Source organism: Calonectris borealis, chromosome 8, assembly GCF_964195595.1.
Source record: "Calonectris borealis chromosome 8, bCalBor7.hap1.2, whole genome shotgun sequence".
Classification (NCBI taxonomy): domain Eukaryota; kingdom Metazoa; phylum Chordata; class Aves; order Procellariiformes; family Procellariidae; genus Calonectris; species Calonectris borealis.
Window position 1 is genome coordinate 21948528 of NC_134319.1, and position 17552 is coordinate 21966079.

General features: G+C 40.8%; 1 protein-coding gene across 3 annotated transcripts; it reads left to right on the forward strand.

Moving 5' to 3' along the window:
* Positions 1 to 2902: 2902 nt before the first annotated feature.
* Positions 2903 to 17368, forward strand: SLC71A1 (solute carrier family 71 member 1). 3 transcript variants are annotated; one of them, XM_075156405.1, is made up of 13 exons: positions 2916 to 3142; positions 3573 to 3652; positions 7989 to 8084; positions 9246 to 9308; positions 9921 to 10048; positions 11137 to 11251; positions 12403 to 12621; positions 12919 to 13032; positions 13581 to 13652; positions 14187 to 14299; positions 14469 to 14566; positions 15234 to 15397; positions 16027 to 17368. In XM_075156405.1, exons 2-13 carry the CDS (start codon positions 3611 to 3613, stop codon positions 16231 to 16233), a joined length of 1431 nt encoding a protein of 476 aa, XP_075012506.1. In that variant the 5' UTR covers positions 2916 to 3142; positions 3573 to 3610; the 3' UTR covers positions 16234 to 17368. The 3 variants fall into 3 exon arrangements, with proteins under 3 accessions (XP_075012505.1, XP_075012506.1, XP_075012507.1); XM_075156404.1 differs by lacking the exon at positions 3573 to 3652 and having other exon boundaries at positions 2903 to 3142; XM_075156406.1 differs by lacking the exons at positions 2916 to 3142; positions 3573 to 3652 and adding an exon at positions 8601 to 8803 and having other exon boundaries at positions 8006 to 8084.
* Positions 17369 to 17552: the final 184 nt, after the last annotated feature.

Genomic DNA, 17552 nt, shown 5'->3' on the forward strand with positions numbered 1-17552 from the left:
GAACTGGAGGTTGGAGGGGGCTTCTGGGTATCAAGTACCAAGCTATAGTATGGTGTGCGACTGTAAAACGCTGTAATCCTTTGTAGAAGAGTTTTGCCACAAGTTACCGGGAGGCAGCTGGTGATTCAGTAGCTTTTTTTTTTTCTTTTCCCGTTTTAAATATTTAATTTTGATAGCAGTGGAAAGTACTATGCAATATACCCCCTAGAATACAACACAATCCATTGATTCATGTTACAATTTAGAAGCTGAGGTTTTGTATAGCTGTAATTCACAATATATCACAGACCTGAACAGATTTCACAAACACATTACTATAGATGGTAGATAACATGTTTCCCTGCCCTTTCCAGAGATATCTCTATTAAAATCAGGTCATTTCACCAGCTATGCACCAATAATTTTCAGGACTCTTCATTTCTGTCAGTTCCTTTTGCCAATTCCGCTCTGATCTTAGTGATCACATGCAGCATGATTTAAACTGAAATTTTTAGGCCAATAGGTGACAGAAATGAATTAATCAACTAACCAAAGGAACATAGCTGGTACAGAGTACTGGGATGCAGAGGACAGTGTTCTTCGAGTTTGGTCTAAAAGCTCTCTGTAGGAGTCTTAACTGAAACCATCGTTTGTCTGTGCTTTAGAATCAAGGGTTTCCCTTGGGGAGATAAGTACTCTGTCCGTTTTCATTCTGCTTCCAAAAAGATGGTAATACCTTCTACAGCTAGCAGGTACTATTATGCGTTTACTTTGTATAGAAGGTTGAACACTACAGGTGTTTAGATGTAACAACCAATTTTTGTTTCTCTTCTTCAGGAGATTAAATGTTTGTCAGAAATTTCTCTCTCAGTTGAATAATGGCAGAGTGGATTATGTCAGGACTTGCGTAGGTAAGTGGAGTTTGATATTTGAAAACGTGTAGCTGGCTGAAATTCATGACAGCAAAAGCAAGTCATATATATCTAGAGTTTATTCTAAATTTAGGAATTCTTACTTGAATTGTCTGCTCAGCCTACACGAGCAAACTTGATATTTAAGATGCATTTATTTTGGGGTAATGACATCAATAACAGGGGTTGGTCTAATATAAAGGTGTGGATGGAAAAACAGCTGTGTAATCAGCCTAGTTACAAAATGTCTTTGCTGAGATGTAGTTGTGTTAACTTTTTTACATGAGTTCTTTACATGTCATGTACGTGTCTGCATGTGACTTTCCCACCAAAATGTAACAGCACTCTCTCCAAGGAGTAGACTTCAAACCATGCCAAAACTTTAGGACCCCCCCCTCCTTTTCAAATAGAAGGGGTGAGAAACCCTGGAACAGAATTGTTGCATACTTGGCGTAACTTATTAAGACTTGTAACAAATGACTGGTGATAGCAATGGCTGCAAACATGCTTCTTCCCCTGTGGGTAGCCTGGTAGATCCACACTTTGTATCATGAGCTAGAGCCTGCTTGCCTTTGTCTCACTGTGAGACCAGAGTAGATCCATTGGCCTGAGTAGGGCTACACCTCATGAAATTCTAAATTCCTTAAAAGCTGCATTATGGTAAGAGGGTGCTGGGTCTTAAGGCTAATAGTTTAACTTAAGCCCACATGATCTTCAGGTGAGTGATTTACACCCCTTTGTTAACATAGTGGTATCTGTGCTGTAAGGGAGCTAGAGTACAGGTCTGTATGTTAGGGTTGAGGTTCAGTGTAGCAGCCACTGTTTGTATGGACAGAGAAGATGTTAATGTACGGCTGAGGTTTTGGGGGAAACAGGGATGTCGCAGGGGCTGGGGAGATAGGGATATGCAGTAGGAGGGCTGGAAGATGGAGGAGTGAGTGAAGAAGAACATAGAGAAAAGACTGGCATGTGGATATGGCCATGAAGCGTTGTATCTGAGATCCTGAATGTAATAGTACTGGATGTGGACAGATGTTGCTCCATTTAGTGCTGCCAGACATCAGCAGTGAAGGAATTTAAACTATAAGCCACAGAATAATTAATTATAATAGTACAAGTTTCTAAAAGATTTTCTCCACTAACGGGTATGATGCCTTGGGAAAGCCGATCCCTGTTACCTGCAGGCTGAGTGGTAAATCAGAACCTGAAATGGCCTGCCCATTTGAAGTTGTTAAAGCTTTCTTAAGCTGTTTAAAACTTGAGAGTAAGAAAGCAGAATGTCTCCAAGTTGGATTTTTAAGATGGATTATATCTTGGTTATGTACTTTGGCTCTAGAAATGTCTTTTAATGTCTAACAACCAGATCCAGTAAGAACTGCCTTTTTTCACTCCTTTTTTCCAGGCCCCTCAGCCAGCTCAGGGAGGGAGGGAAGGGCTGGAAACGATCCTTTACGTTCAGCTGCGAGGGGGTAGCTCAGAGGAACCTTGCTTGCGGAGACGTATGAGAAACTGAGGCTTCTGAGGGGCAGAAAAGGCCGCGATAATGTATTTTAAAATCCCAGTGTTGTCTGGATAGGGAAGGAAGTCAAGTGTCGCCAGCAGTACAGGTGGGGGATCGGTGTGCCGAAAGACGGAGATCGTTCAGGGGGAGGTAGCACAGAATGACGGCGGGTCCCTCTTCCTTGGGCGCTGCGGCCGGGCAGGCCCGCCGCGCCGTGCACCTCCGCACGGAGCCCTCTGCCCGGGGCCGGGGCACTGGCTCTGTCGGCCGCGTCACAGCGAACCGCACGGCCTCTGGCAACAGTCTCGTCTCCTTTATTTTTTTTCTTTAAATGTATTTATTCTTCCCAACTCTAACCATGAACCTTTTGAAAGGCAACGCGCGAGGCCCCGCCGCAGCTCGGGGCGCTGCAGGCGGCGGCGCGGGCGCGGCGGGCCCGGGGGAAGGGCGGGCGGCTGGTCGCATCCTGCTCACGTGACCGGCGTCCGGCCAATGGGGCGATCGCGTGATGCGCGGCGGCGGCTGCGCCCGGGGGTGGCTGGCCAAGATGGCGGCGGGTGCGTGAGCGGTGGCGGCGGCCGCGCGGAGAGGGGGAGGCGAAGGCCCGGCTGCTGGGGAGGGTCCGCTGCTGCCCCCGTCCCCCCCGGGGCTGTAGGATGGTAAAATGACCCAGGGGGGGAAGAAGAAGAAACGCGCCGTGAACCGCAGTATCATGCTGGCCAAGAAGATCATCATTAAGGACGGCGGGACGGTGAGGCCGGGCAGAGCTGGGGGCGCGGAGCGGCGGGGCGGCTCCCGGGGGAGCGGCTCCGGGGCGAGCTGGCGGCGGCGGAGCCCCGAGTCCCGCGGCCATGCGGAGGGCCGGCAGCGGTAGGGCAGGGGGCCGAGGCAGGTGCGGCCGGGCCCGGTTCGGCGCGGGGCGGGCCGGTGGGCCTGCGGACCTCGGGCAGTCGCGGCTGGCGGCGTGCGAGCGGGCCGGGCCCCGGCGGCGGCACCAGACTGACCTCTGTGGCGGGGTTTCAGCTTCTTTTATGGTGCGGGCTGCTGCAACCCCGATGGCTTCGTTCCGGCATCCCGGGCCGGTTTCCTTGAGACAGTTGCCCGAGGAACACCTGTAGGGCCGTCACGCTAGCTCAGGTCGTCCTCGTAAATGCTCTTTCTCAGTGTGGGCCGATTTTTAGGGCTCGGGAGCAAAACGGTGTCGACTCAAGAGTTAGGCATGGATAACTGCAGATCACTTGGATTTGTTGGCGATCATGCGGTACGTGTCTAAACGTAACTTTACATTGAAAGTTATTTAAATGACTCGTTGCGGAAGGAGGAGTTGCCGGGAGGGCAGCTGTATGCTCGGGAGCAGCAGCTGGCTGCACAATGGCCTGGGACGGGCGGGCAGGCAGTTGGCCATTGTAAAGGAGAGCGGGAAGCGCCGAGTGTGGTCAGGATGCAGTTCTGGTGGTGCAGAGCCCGTCTGGGATGGCCTTTGCCCGCACGGTGAATGGATCGCCATCACAGCAGCCTTCTGTCCTCTGTCCCATAGTCTGAGAAAGAATAGGCCAGCGAGTGGGACAAACTCTTGCATCAGAGGAGTCCCGTAAAGGGTGCATGGAAGAAGTGTTTTGCAGTTCCCTCCCACTATCTTGCTTCCTCTTAAATACATAAATTTAAAAAAGAAAGGAACCTGTTAAGTGTTTTGGCTGTTGGAGCTTGGTTTTTTTAACTGATGAGTAAACGAAATGTATCATTGCCCCTGGACTTTTTCCACTGTGTAACATTGTGTAGCTTTGATGTGCAGTCTCTAAATACAGTATCATTATTTCAAGTAAAGAGACATCTTGACAGACTAAATCGCTGGTGGCCCTTCAGTTTGTCTTTTTGGAACAATAATGGAGAAGAGGGAGGTGTCAGAGTCACTATAGTTGTTCCTCGAACTGGTGACCAACTGTCTGGATTACTTAGTGGTAAGAAGCAAAACTAATTTCAGTGATGGATGTTGATGTTTTTCAGGACATGTTTTCCTGCTCTTTGTAAAGATGGAAATGTACCAGATTACCTTGTACAAATGTTAAATGCAAATATTTTAGAATGAGTGATAGAAGCAGAGGAAATGTTGTTACTCATGGGACATGGTGCTTCAGAATTTCTCTCTGGAGTAATCATTGATTAAAATACAATATACTTCCAAGTGTCCTTTATCTCTCAACTTTAACTTTGTTTTGTCAAGAGAGGAGAAAGGATATTATAACAACTGCATCCAGTGATACTTACGGTGCTGCACTCAGTGTCTCCCACCAGTTTGAAAAGCAGAGTGCAAACTTGCATGAGTTATGTACCATTTCAGTTGCTTTTAAAACAGTGGAAAAATGGGCTATAAACATTAGATGAAGGTATGTAGATTGTTGTTAGATAACAAAAATATCAGCTTGTGATATTTTCTGCCTTCAAATAAATGTTTTGAGAATTTATTTGTTTTAAATACATTTTTAAAGTTATGAAGTCTGGTATAGCAGAGTATTCTTTATTCTTTATAATGACAGGAAAAACTTTATGCTTGGATTTTTTTAATATTTGCTGAAATGTTTAATTAGCCTTCTGTACTCAGTCTCCTTAGTTTCTTTGCTTACCCAACATGCTGTGCGACATTATGGGAAACAGGTAATGAAAATGGCCCGTGTCTTGAATGTCTCCAACTGGCAAACCAGTGGTCAATCAAGCATCTAAGTGTACAGTTTCCAGCCCGATTGGTTTATTTTGAAACTATTTGACATCAAAGAAAACTGTGTGACTCTTTTTCTCTAACTAGAGAAAGGGGCATTCTTAGAGCACTATTTTGCGTCATAGATTTTGCCAAGCATAAATACGCTCTGCTGTGGCTACGTGGTTGCAGAGAAGGTTTGCTATTACTCTGATTGGAACATCTCAGTTCCAGGTTGTTCACTCAAAGGCTCCATATCTTTTATCTCCAGGTGTAAGGCCTCCTGATTGGTTGCACTTAGGTTATTACATGACATGACACTATGTTAGCCAGTTTGTAAAGCACAGCGGGGCAGGTTTGTAGAGTAAAACAGGGCTAAATACACAACACCTGTGCTGTATGTGTTGGGGTAGGAGGGTACATCAGACTAGTGCTTAAGTCTTGTGGACTGAATGCACATAATATATCTTAATACACTGTAAGGTAACCACTTATTAATCTCCTTCCCTCTTTCTTCCACCTCAGGAGTATTTTTGCTACTTTATAGTTGCAGCCATCTTAAAAAATAGCTATAGAGTGATGATCTAAAGGTGACTAAATTACTTTTTCTTTTATAGATAAGAACAAATAACAGCACCTGTGATAAGTGAGCATTAGCAACAGGAAAGCAAGGAAGTTTAACCTTAGTGATCTAAATGTCACTTCTGTTTGTTTCTGCCAATGTAATGGAAACATCTGATCAGGTTGCTTACAGCTGGATGACATGGCAGAGGGCAGCAGTCACCCGCTTGTATGCCTTTAAAATCGCCAACGGTTTAGCTGTGCAGAACAGCCACTGGTTTCATTCTCCTGTCTTGGTTTGTGCGTGCGATCTCCAAGTAGCTGCCCAGAACTGGACAAGGGCGCATAGAGGCAGATGGCTGTTGAGCTTGTGTTTGCTGTATGCGAACAGAGTGGAGGTGCTTCTGACCACTGGTGCTTGGAGGGGCGGGGTGGTTCGTGACTCTGACCTCACCGTCTGTAATACCATGGGGGGTCACGAGCCAGTAACTTGACAGGAATCTGGGGCTATGAGAACGAACCTGATTTTCTGTACCAGACTGCGCCAAACCGCTAAGATTGTTACTTACGGTTTGTGCAGAGCTGGATAAATTTTTAACCCAAAACTAAAATAAGGGTTGTGGGTGGAAAGAGAAGGGAATTGTAGGAAGTGAAGATAATTATAGCCACTTTCTGTACTTATAAAGACTGTTAATTTACCTCCTTAAGACAATAGGATGAAAAAATAGCAGAAATATCTGTACGGTATGCCTGTATTTACTGAAGAGGGCTTGGGAAAGAAAAATAGCACAGTGCTAAGGTACTTTTGTAGCTCAGCTTTTACATATTGATGTGGTTCCTTTTGAAAATTATGATCTTTTCTAGCAATAGGGGTGAATGGCCAGTGTGGTTTTCTGTATTTATTTCCTACAGTTGTTCAGAAGGCTTATTTTTTTTTCTGTGTTGGAAATACTGGAATCTGGAAAGAAAAGTTGGGTATGACTTGCATAACTAGTATTACCTAACTGAAACTTAAAATTGTGTAGCATTTGAGGTTGGAAGGCACCTCTGAATATCTGTAATTCAGCTACCCACTCTCTTCCCCCAAACAGGGTCAGCTGGAGCAGTTTGCTCAGGGCTGTGTCCAGTCAGGTTTAGGGGATGGAGATTCCACACCCTCACTGGGTGGCCTGTTTCCAGGGTTTTGTTTTGTTCAAGGTTTAAGTAGAATTTCCTGTATTTCAGTGTGCGCCTCCAGTCCTGTTCCTGATGCCTCTGAGAAGGGTCTGGCTGTGTCGTCTTTACTCCCTCCCATCAGATATTTATACGCGTTGATTAGATCCCCCTGAGCCTTCTTGAGAAGCAACTGAGGACCTTAGCCTGCGTGGTTTTGCTCAGTATAAATGCTAGGTCTAATCAAATCAGTGCCAGTCTGTTAGTAACTCACCTTCACACAAAGCTGGGAGAGTAGATGTTAAGGCAGCACTTCTAAGCTTAAAGAAGGCATATGAGATTTCTGGTGAGTTATTCATACTACCTTCATACGAAAATAATTAGTGCACCGGTTCCTCAATTTGCAAGTGATGAACTGTGGCATGTTGTTTGACAGGGTAGCATTTACAGAGTATATGAGATGAGCAGGTTGTCCCACCCATGCTCTTTTTATTCTGCTCAAAAGCTAATTCTGGTTATACTAAATCACCAAAGATTTTGAAGTTCCTTATTTCACATCTTTTATGCAGATCTCTTCCTACTTTTGAAGCATGTTGTAGCCAATAGGCCTGCTCTCAGTATTTGGGAAGCGATCAGTGCTGTCCTGAGATTCACTTCTGGTATTCATTCTTTCAGTTTTTCTTTCCTGATTTAGAGCTATCAAACTTTTGTACGTAGCCATGGTGCTACAGTAACAGTACTGTAAAGCTGTTTGATAGACCAGGTAATTAGACTTTGGGATAGGCGAGTGTGAAAACTACCATGTTTTGAAATTATGAAAACCTAATTTCCATGCAACATTGTGTGGGCTTAAGCATTTTTCTCAAGGAAAAGGAACTAAATCTCCAAAGAAGAGTCTGTTTCCACTTTCAGTAGCATCCTTGTTTCCCAGACTGGAGTATAACTGGTTTATTTTTTAATTTGAGATGGGAGCGCACTTTGTATTCTGTAGAGGATTAAGACACTTCAGGACATTAGCAGCAAAGGGTTAAAAAAGGAATTTCACTCAGTACCAGTTAGCTTGAGTAACTGTATTCCAGTGTTTTGAGTCCTCTCATTTCTTAATCCTTCTGTTTAGAGTGTTCAGATGCATTTCTCATGGCTGTCATAGATTGTTAGATGTTTAAATCACCTGTTTTTTCTCTCGTTTTAGCCTCAAGGAATAGGTTCACCTAGTGTCTACCATGCTGTTATAGTGATCTTCTTGGAGTTTTTTGCTTGGGGACTCCTGACAGCGCCCACTCTGGTGGTAAGTGATAAGCTTTTTCTCGCTGTATGGGAGATGGGGCAATTACTGCAAAGGCACTGAACATTTTCTGAATTAAATGAAAATTATATATCATTGAGCTGCTCATTGTGCAAGTGAAAAGTTTTGTATTTTTACATGGAATCAGGGATTTTAAATTATTTCATTATTTCAAAGCTGTGTAATGATGCAGCATAGCTGGTTTTGTGCAAGTCTGCTAACACTCAAGCTTACATGTAAATATTTTCTGACTTGAAACCAGTAAGATAGCAATGAAATTATCTTTCCTTTCAAGATGCTACAAGAAGTTGGCATGTTACAAATGTAAGGACAAAAATACACTTGAAATTTGGTAAAATTATGCAAGCGCGTGTGTGTAGGTAGAGAGATCTTTGCTGACCTGGCTGTGCTTTAAATGGAAGCTTCAGAGCGCAGACCCTGTTACACCAGTCAAAGCTTCCTTATGATTAGCGAGACAGTCATACCAACGTGTTCGTACCAACTTATTTTCTAATGTAGTTGGTTGCTTTCCATTTGGATTTCATCTTTGAGAGTGACACATGCTTACAAATTAAAAGGAGCAAAGGCTTAAAGATCTCCAAGCAAACTCCACCTAAAATGCAGTCTTGGTGCGGCTCTGTACGCTGATGTTAACCATGAACAGTCTTTTGGATATAAACTGCATGTAGGTCACTGGATGGAATCCATCTCACCTAACACAGGTCAGACTGAGAGAGGTGCCTGTTTTAACCTGTATATCTAGGCTCTGGCCACCGAACTGAGAGGCTCTTCAGAATGATGATGTCTCTCCTCTCCCCAGCCCTCTAGGATGACACAGTAACATGTGGAGAGGCTGATCAGAGACCATTTCCTAGGTTCTCTGTGGTCTATTTAGATTTCAGACACTGAAGTTGGATGATACAAATCCTTCCCAAAGTGTTGACAGAACTGAGGCCTCTATCAAGTAAAGCTAAAATCTCAAAGTACCTTCCATGTGAATTAAAGATTAAACAGATTATTTGTGGTGTGTCTTTTTTTTTCCTTCTCTATATTCTATGAAAATATAAAACTACTGTGGGTGTGCCACTGTAGAAGTTGAATGCATCATAAGCAATATTTACAGTTAATATTGTGTAAATGACAGTATTCGTATTTCTTCTTCAGGTTTTGCATGAAACCTTCCCAAAACATACATTTCTAATGAATGGTCTAATTCAAGGAGTAAAGGTAAGGTGACAAAAGTTAATCACAAATACAATTTAAAGTGAATGGTGGGAGGAATATAGAAATGTCTGCCAATTGAAACGTTCAAGAGGTTTTTCAATATAGCTTTCACTGTATAAATAAAATGGGAATAAATTATTGCTAAAAAAGCAAGTAAGCATCATTTTACTTTTAGTAAGATATTGCCTGGTCTGCACCTGCTGTTCGGGTTCAGCAAATAAAAAAGTAATCGACTAACCCCAAATGACACACATGGTGTTAAAATTTGAGAATTTTTTACATGGAGCTTGTTGCTCCAGTAGGATATTTTCAATTACTTACATTTATGTGAATTCTAAATATATAAAACTATAAAACACAGTTCATAAAACTGTATGAGTGGATCATCTGCATTTTTAATTTTGTGTAGCTCTGAGGCAATAAATCTCAAATTTTACGTAACCAGACATGGAGTAGAAGATCAGTAATGCTTGACCATATTGCCTTTGATGCATTGCACTGTAATCATCAACTTTAATAAAAATAGAGCCCAGTCTGCTATCGGACTGTGGTGTGTGGTCAGCTACCACGATTCTAACCACTTAGTTCTAACTTAAAATATTTTGTTTCATTTAGGGCTTATTATCGTTCCTCAGTGCCCCACTCATAGGTGCCCTGTCTGATGTGTGGGGACGAAAGTCCTTCTTGCTGCTAACAGTATTTTTCACCTGTGCACCAATACCACTAATGAAGATCAGCCCATGGTTAGTAAATTCTTTCACACTAGATTTGCCGTTTCTTGTCAAGGTTGCTATATAATGCTTATGTTTCTGGCATTGTTGATAAGATATTGTTTGTGCTCTATGGAAGGTTGAGGCTTTTGTATTACTTTGCTGCAAAGTTGGAGTCAAACTGAAGTAGCTGCCATGAGGCCAAACGCCTTGGTCAGAATTTTAAGAGCTGCTGGTTTTGATCTCTGTGCTGTAGGCCCCACTTCCTACTTCAGCACGTTTGCAAAAGATACTAGAATGCTGTCCAGTAAACTCTGCAGGTCTTACTCAAATACTAACCAACTATGCAGAAATGAAAACCTTACCTAATGCTAGCTAGAGCATGAAGTAACCCTTTGTCACCTAAAATGTTGCTGCAATTTTATACTTTTGTTTCTCAAGTTTTAAAAACCACCAGCTTTCACGCCGTGTGCAAGTTAGTAAGCTCTTAACTGGCACGTACATTCCCAGGTAGTGCATGAGTCAGAACTCTGTGGTGTTGGACTGCCTGCGTGCCGTACCTGAGGGTGTAGCTGAAATAAGACAGAGTGCACTGACGCAGGGCAGAGCCAGCTGTTCGGGTAGCTCCGTGAGCCTTTTCAGTTTTCTCTCTGGTCACACGGATTGTTCATGGATTCTTCATCCCTTTTCTGGGAAGTAGCTTGTTTCTAAGTGTAGATTAATGTTTCAAATGACAGGTCCTAGTGTCTACAGCATAAGGATAAGGCTAATGTTGAGACCTCTCAATGACCAGATTCTCAAAATACTGACGTTCCTAGTTTGCTTTGGGTCACAGGCATCCAGTCGAAGTTGGTCTAACACCTCGTTTCCTAGAAGTACCTAATCGCAGCAGCTTTTTGTAGATGTTACAAAATTATGCCGTTTACCTTTGTACTTGGTGCGCTAAGGGGGAATTACACAACTGCATCGAGACACATTCACATTGGCTTTATCCAAGTTTATCTTAGTATTTGTCAGGAAAAGTTGGACAAGATGATTTACTGTTAAACTGTACTTGGATTGTAAATAGAGAATTTTTGTTTCTATTTAGCTGTTCTAATTTTTTTTTATAATGTTCTTAGGTGGTACTTCGCTGTTATCTCTGTCTCTGGAGTTTTTGCAGTGACGTTTTCTGTGGTTTTTGCGTATGTAGCAGACATAACCCAAGAACATGAACGAAGCATGGCTTATGGTTTGGTATGTATTTTTTTGGCTCTGTTCCTGTGGTATTCAGTACTAAACACTTCAGTAGGTAAAGCTTTTCAAAATTGTATTTTTGTTTCTTCTCTGGCAAGTTGATTTTAGTTTGGAGTAATGTTTTCCTCTTTAATTGTTCTTGTCATCCAGTCCTGTCTCTCTTCAGTATTCTGCTTCTAACTTAAACAAAATGTGACTCTGTTAAAAGCTGTCTCTCAGATGTCTGTCTTAACAGTTATTATCAGTGTTAATGATATAATTGGAGGGGCTTTAGTTATTCCTCCATTGTTTCTCACACTAGTCCTACTCTGTCTACTTTTCAAAAATCTGACCCTTTGTTCCTGGAAAATTTTAGAACTGCCGTTGTATGGTATCTTGATGACTCCTGCTCATGTCTCCAGTCACACTGCTGCGCTTCAGAACAAATGTAGCTGAGTAACTTGTCAGTCTTAAGGTCTTACAACTCGCCTCCCTTTGCCCATTATCTCCCAATAATCTGCCAGATCTCAGGAGCCTTCACAGCCCTGTCTGTTATGGATTAGCAGAATTATTTCTTGCGTTCAAGTTACAGAATCCATGATCATATTCAGCAGGAAGAGCTGAAAGCAATGGATATAGAACTAAATAGTTTCTTTCTGCCTGTGCACATCAGGAATTGAGATATGTTGAGAAAGTTCCTTCCGTTTTAAAGTTAACATCTTTCACAACAAGGCCAGCTGGTTAATTGAAAACTACTTTCTGAAGGTCCATTGTACTGAGTTGGATTAACCAGCATGTTAAATTTAATATGCCCTTGATACACGTGATTTTTTTAACAGGCATTGCGTATTTCACTAATATGAAGACTAAATACAGCTCATCACTTCCCAGAGATATCAGCAGACTGTATAGTTAATTAAACCTAATTCTGTCACTACATGCAAGAGTGCTGTGAGCTTCACATTGCTGTCCAGTTATCAAAAAAAAAATTGTTTTTCTTAAAAAATTTTGGCTGTCTGAAATATACAGCTTCTACCACATAGTCACAGGAAAAAGATTACTTTTAATCACTACCTGATTAAAAGAGTTAGGCTTCTGAAAATGAGGAAAAGTGGGTAATAATACTGTTGACTTATATCATTGAAAATCTTACTAGCTGTTACTTGTTGTAGGTTTCGGCAACTTTCGCGGCAAGTTTAGTTACCAGCCCTGCTATTGGTGCCTACCTTGGTCGAGTCTACGGAGACAGCTTGGTTGTGGTCCTGGCTACAGCAATAGCCTTGCTAGACATTTGTTTTATTCTTGTTGCTGTACCGGAATCGCTGCCAGAGAAGATGAGGCCAGCATCCTGGGGAGCACCCATTTCGTGGGAGCAGGCTGACCCTTTTGCAGTAAGCTATTTAAATATGGAATATTTTGCTATTTGTACACGTAGAGCTTTTGAGACGGGGAAGAGACTGAATTTACTATGTTTCAAGCTTGAAAAACAAAGCCCATATTTTTTCAAGTTTAATCTTGCATTGCTGCTAATACTTTTGCCAAGGATCTTGCTAAACTAAAAATGCAGGGAATGTTTTGGTGGTACCACCTAATAGCTTCATTAATTGACATGCTTTGCAGATTCTGGCTAGGTCTGCTTTTCTGAATATGAAGATTAAATGTTTTATAATACTCTTTTCTTGCCGTAGTCACTGAAGAAAGTCGGCCAGGACTCAATTGTGCTGCTAATCTGCATAACAGTCTTTCTTTCCTACCTCCCAGAGGCAGGTCAATATTCCAGCTTTTTCCTATACCTCAGACAGGTAACTTAACGTTTTGATATGGATTTGAATAAAAGCGAATTTATAGGAAAGTTTTCAGTATTGCTGAATTAATATAGAAAGTATGGATAACTAGTATAATTTAAAAGCTTCCAGCAGCTGATTTAAGTCCTCTTGCTGTTCTGTTTTTGTCTCTTTAGAGGGACAAAAAGAGAGGAGAGAGGTGAATAAATAAAATATAAAAATAAATAAAATAAAATAAATATAAAAATATAAAAATAAAACAATTTCTCGTATTTTGTAATGATTTGCATTATTGTTGGACTACGAGGCTCACTATGTTAAACTGGGGGGGGGGGGGTTGTTTTGGTTTGGTTTTTTTTGAGGGAACCATTTACTTGTTTTCTATTTATGCCCCTTTATTTTTGTATACTTGCTTGATTTAATGGAAAAAAAAAACAACTTTTTTCCGAAGTTAGGGAGGAGTTGAATAATACCACTCTGCTGCATTGCGTGTTCCCCCACTGACGTTTGTGACATCATGATACACAGTTTACGGTTAATAATCAAATTGCCTTTTTTTAATATAGATAATGGGATTTTCATCTGAAAGTGTTGCAGCATTTATAGCAGTCCTTGGGATTCTTTCCATTATTGCACAGGTGAGTTACTGCTGTGTGTTGCACTGGTTTGGTAACTTCAAAAGAGCTAAGCACTGTGGAGAACTTCCGTAACACTGCGGTTCCAGAAATGTGACTCACCTTTTCTGTAGCTGTTTTTCTAAGTCTCTAACAATTGATTAACACTCTTACTTTAACTTAGATGAAAAAAGAGCTTGCCAACCAGGGTTTGGTTCATTAATATCCAAAGTGTATTGTGTTGGGAAAACTAAATCCTTCGTGCATCAAAGAAGGGGTGAGGGTTTGTTCATATTACTTGCTTAAATGATTGCGCTTTTTTTTTTTGTAGAGGCTCCTGAATACTTGGCAAATACTGCTTTTGGAGAATTTTACTTGGCTTTTTAAAATTAATTTATTTATTTGCATGTATTTAACATTTAGAATAAAATGTTTTGAGGCTTTTTGTTGCTTTTTAAAGTTATTAATTTATCTGCATATATTTAGCATTTAGAATAAAATGTTATTTTTCTTTGATTTTTTTTTTTTTTTTTTACTTTTTCGCCCCCTCTCTGTCAGACAATAGTTTTGAGTTTACTTATGCGGTCCATTGGAAATAAAAATACCATCCTGCTGGGCCTAGGATTTCAAATACTACAACTTGCGTGGTATGGCTTTGGATCAGAACCATGGTATGTAAATTTCATTTTAATATCTGAATGACACAGTATTTTTCTGCATTTTATCCTTTATCCAAAGGAGACGCTTAAGTGTGTGTACATATATATACACACATCCCTACGCTCCAAATGCAGAGCACCGTCCATCAGAGCAGTCACTTTGAGTCTGTATGTTTTGCAGGATGATGTGGGCAGCTGGGGCTGTTGCAGCCATGTCCAGTATTACTTTCCCAGCTGTAAGCGCACTGGTTTCACGAACTGCTGATGCTGACCAGCAGGGTAGGTTTTGTCCATATACTTTGAATTCTAGTCAAAGAATACTGTGAAGACAGACATGTCAGGGCGTCGTAATAGTGCTAGTCAGCCGGCTGACTGAATCTTGGCACCTGAGCATAGGTCACAAAATGTTAAAATCCAAGTTACTTGGCAGTTGTAATACACACACAGCATGTCCTTCTGGCACAGAGGGAAAACATTCAACAGGTCCCAACAGTAGCAAAATATTTAGCAAACTTCATATGCTGCTTATTTTCCTCACTTTTGAAAAAAGTTTGCTTAGCTGTCCAGGTTGCATACAGTGCTTTCTCTCCTGTGCGAGACAGTGATAGCAAGGATACTGTGTATATATGCTGGTCTCTGAATGAGCGTAGCATGGGAAGTGTTACTCTGTGCCTATAGGGAGATGGAAAAAAACTTGAATATACTACAATGACAATTCCTAGTGCCACACCATTTAGAGAAGCTTTCCTGCTTGCATCAGTTTGAAGGTGAAGTGAATAAAGTCTTACTGATCTGTTCATAATCCATTAAAAGTAGTTAATTACACATGTATAATTATTGTATGTATTAGAGATATTACATATCTCTATATGTGTATATAGAGATAGTGTATATAGAGATATATGTGTATATAGAGATAGATAACAGTGTATTTTACTTTTCCCAGGTGTTGTTCAAGGGATGATAACAGGAATTCGAGGACTGTGTAATGGTTTGGGACCAGCACTTTATGGTTTTATATTCTATATATTTCATGTTGAACTGAATGAACTCCCCATGCCTGAATCACCATCAGGAGGTAGTGTGGTCACACAGTACCATTTACAACAGGTATTCTTTTACTTATTAATTCCAGTTCTTGAGTATGATGCTGTATTACATTTTGTTATGCTAAGTGTAAATGAAGCATGTAAAAAGAGGTTTTGAAATCACTCTTGGGGAGGGTTGTTGATCTGTTTGTTTTTAACTAGATGGTGTGGTTTAGTTTAACTTTCAAAAAGATACAACTGATAGTAATTAAGACAACTGATGACCCTTGTAGAAAGAATAGATTGAGGGAAGGATGGACTAGTAACTACAGCATCCCACACTTCTCGTCTCCCTGACATTGTATTTACCTTTCGTATGTTTTTGTTTTCTTGTCCTTCAGTCTTTTAACCAAGCTCTCTGTATTTTTTTAGTTCCTAATAGATACTAATTTGTTGAGGAAACTCAGCACCAAGAACTTGCACTAGAAAAGGAAGTTGGCACACATTTATAAGAACCATATGCTCCTCTCCCAAGTCTTAGGATGTAACATTCTTCCCATGTTTCTTCTAAAAGACTCCACATGGGGACAAATGCTGTATTGGCTAGCGTAGCAAGAAAAAGTTCTTCCCACTCTTAAAATTTGTGTAATTAGCAAGTTAACATGTGTCTAAAGGTTCATTAATACTTTGTGGTGTTACTGTTGTTTTCAGAATTCTATAATTCCTGGACCCCCATTCTTATTTGGAGCGTGCTCTGTGCTGTTGGCACTACTTGTTGCCTTGTTTATTCCTGAACACACAAACCTAAACGTACGATCCAGCAACTGGAAGAAACACTGTGGCAGCCATGGCCATCCCCACAGTCCACAAGCTCCTGGTGAAGCTAAAGAACCATTATTGCAAGATACAAATGTATGACAAAAATCTGGGAAGAGCTTTTAGATTTTTTTTTTTTCCATCAGCAGTTTGGGATACACATTCCAATTCCATCAAAAATGTAATTTCTTAAGGTAATCTTAAGAAGTATCTTTCTGCATGAAATTTGTAGGAATTAAAAAAAAAAGGAAGTTTCTCCAAAGATGTTGCCATTGAATTAATTTGCTTTTAAAAACAAACTGTTACGTACTTGTCTCTTGCCATGAAATACTGTTACTACTAAACTTTACATTCTAGTTCAGAGACGAAAAAGAATAGTCAAGGCATGAGCATGTGTCCTTCTGTTTCCTTAAGGTGGTGAGCTTTAATTCTAGTCATGCTAAGTCTCAATGAGACATACTAGCATCCGCTTGGACCCATTCATTTTAATGTCATAAAATCTTGGGTCAGATGATTCAAAGCCTTAATGTAAATGTACTCAAGTAGGGAGAAGGTGAATTGGTATCATTTATTTTAAAAGTCATATGGCAGGTTTTTTTTAAGTTTGTACTAATATAAAAATCACATGAGCACGCTTGCTGAACAGTAAAAGTTATTTTTATGTAAGTGCATTTACTCTTTCTAATTTTTGAATAAACGGTAGTATCAAACACTTGTTTAAATACTAAGTGGGTGTTTTGAGCCTACAAATTTTAATATTGGCTCTAAAACTCTGCTTTCCTAAGTACCGTTTATTATACCACTATATTTCTGATGTTTGCGTAATCATAAAGGACCTCAAAACTTGAATACACAGACTGAAATATAAGCTGATAGCCTTGAATATGTCCGTGTGCTATATAGTGGCCTTTGAGGACTGTCACAATAACCCTTTTGCATTACAGAGCTAATGTTTTAGTCCTAAATTTTCAGGACCCTTAGTACAGAAGAGAGCTTTATACAATTACTGATGTGAATTTCTCTAAAAGTGTATATTTTTGTGTCCAGTTGTATTATTTAAGTGTTCCTTTGTATAAATTTATGTATAAAGTATTGTATAGGTTTAAAATGTTTTCATCTTGTGGTTATTGCTTAATGCTTTTTTACCTTTGAACATTCACCATGGTTGACCAAGAGCAGGAAAAAAAAAATGTAAATATACTGTTAATAAAGTTGAATATTTTAATGACTTTTTAAATACTTGTTAGTGTGTCTTAAAACCTTAATTGAAGTTCAGCAGGTGGGGAAAAAGAGTCTGGAGTACAGATCCAGCACTGTGTTTTATTGGTTAGATAAAGCTGCCCGGCCCCCCTTGACATGCTCCCTTTTGTTCAGCAGCACAGGCCGGCTGCAGCTGGCTGCTTGTTTCCTTGGGGACCTAA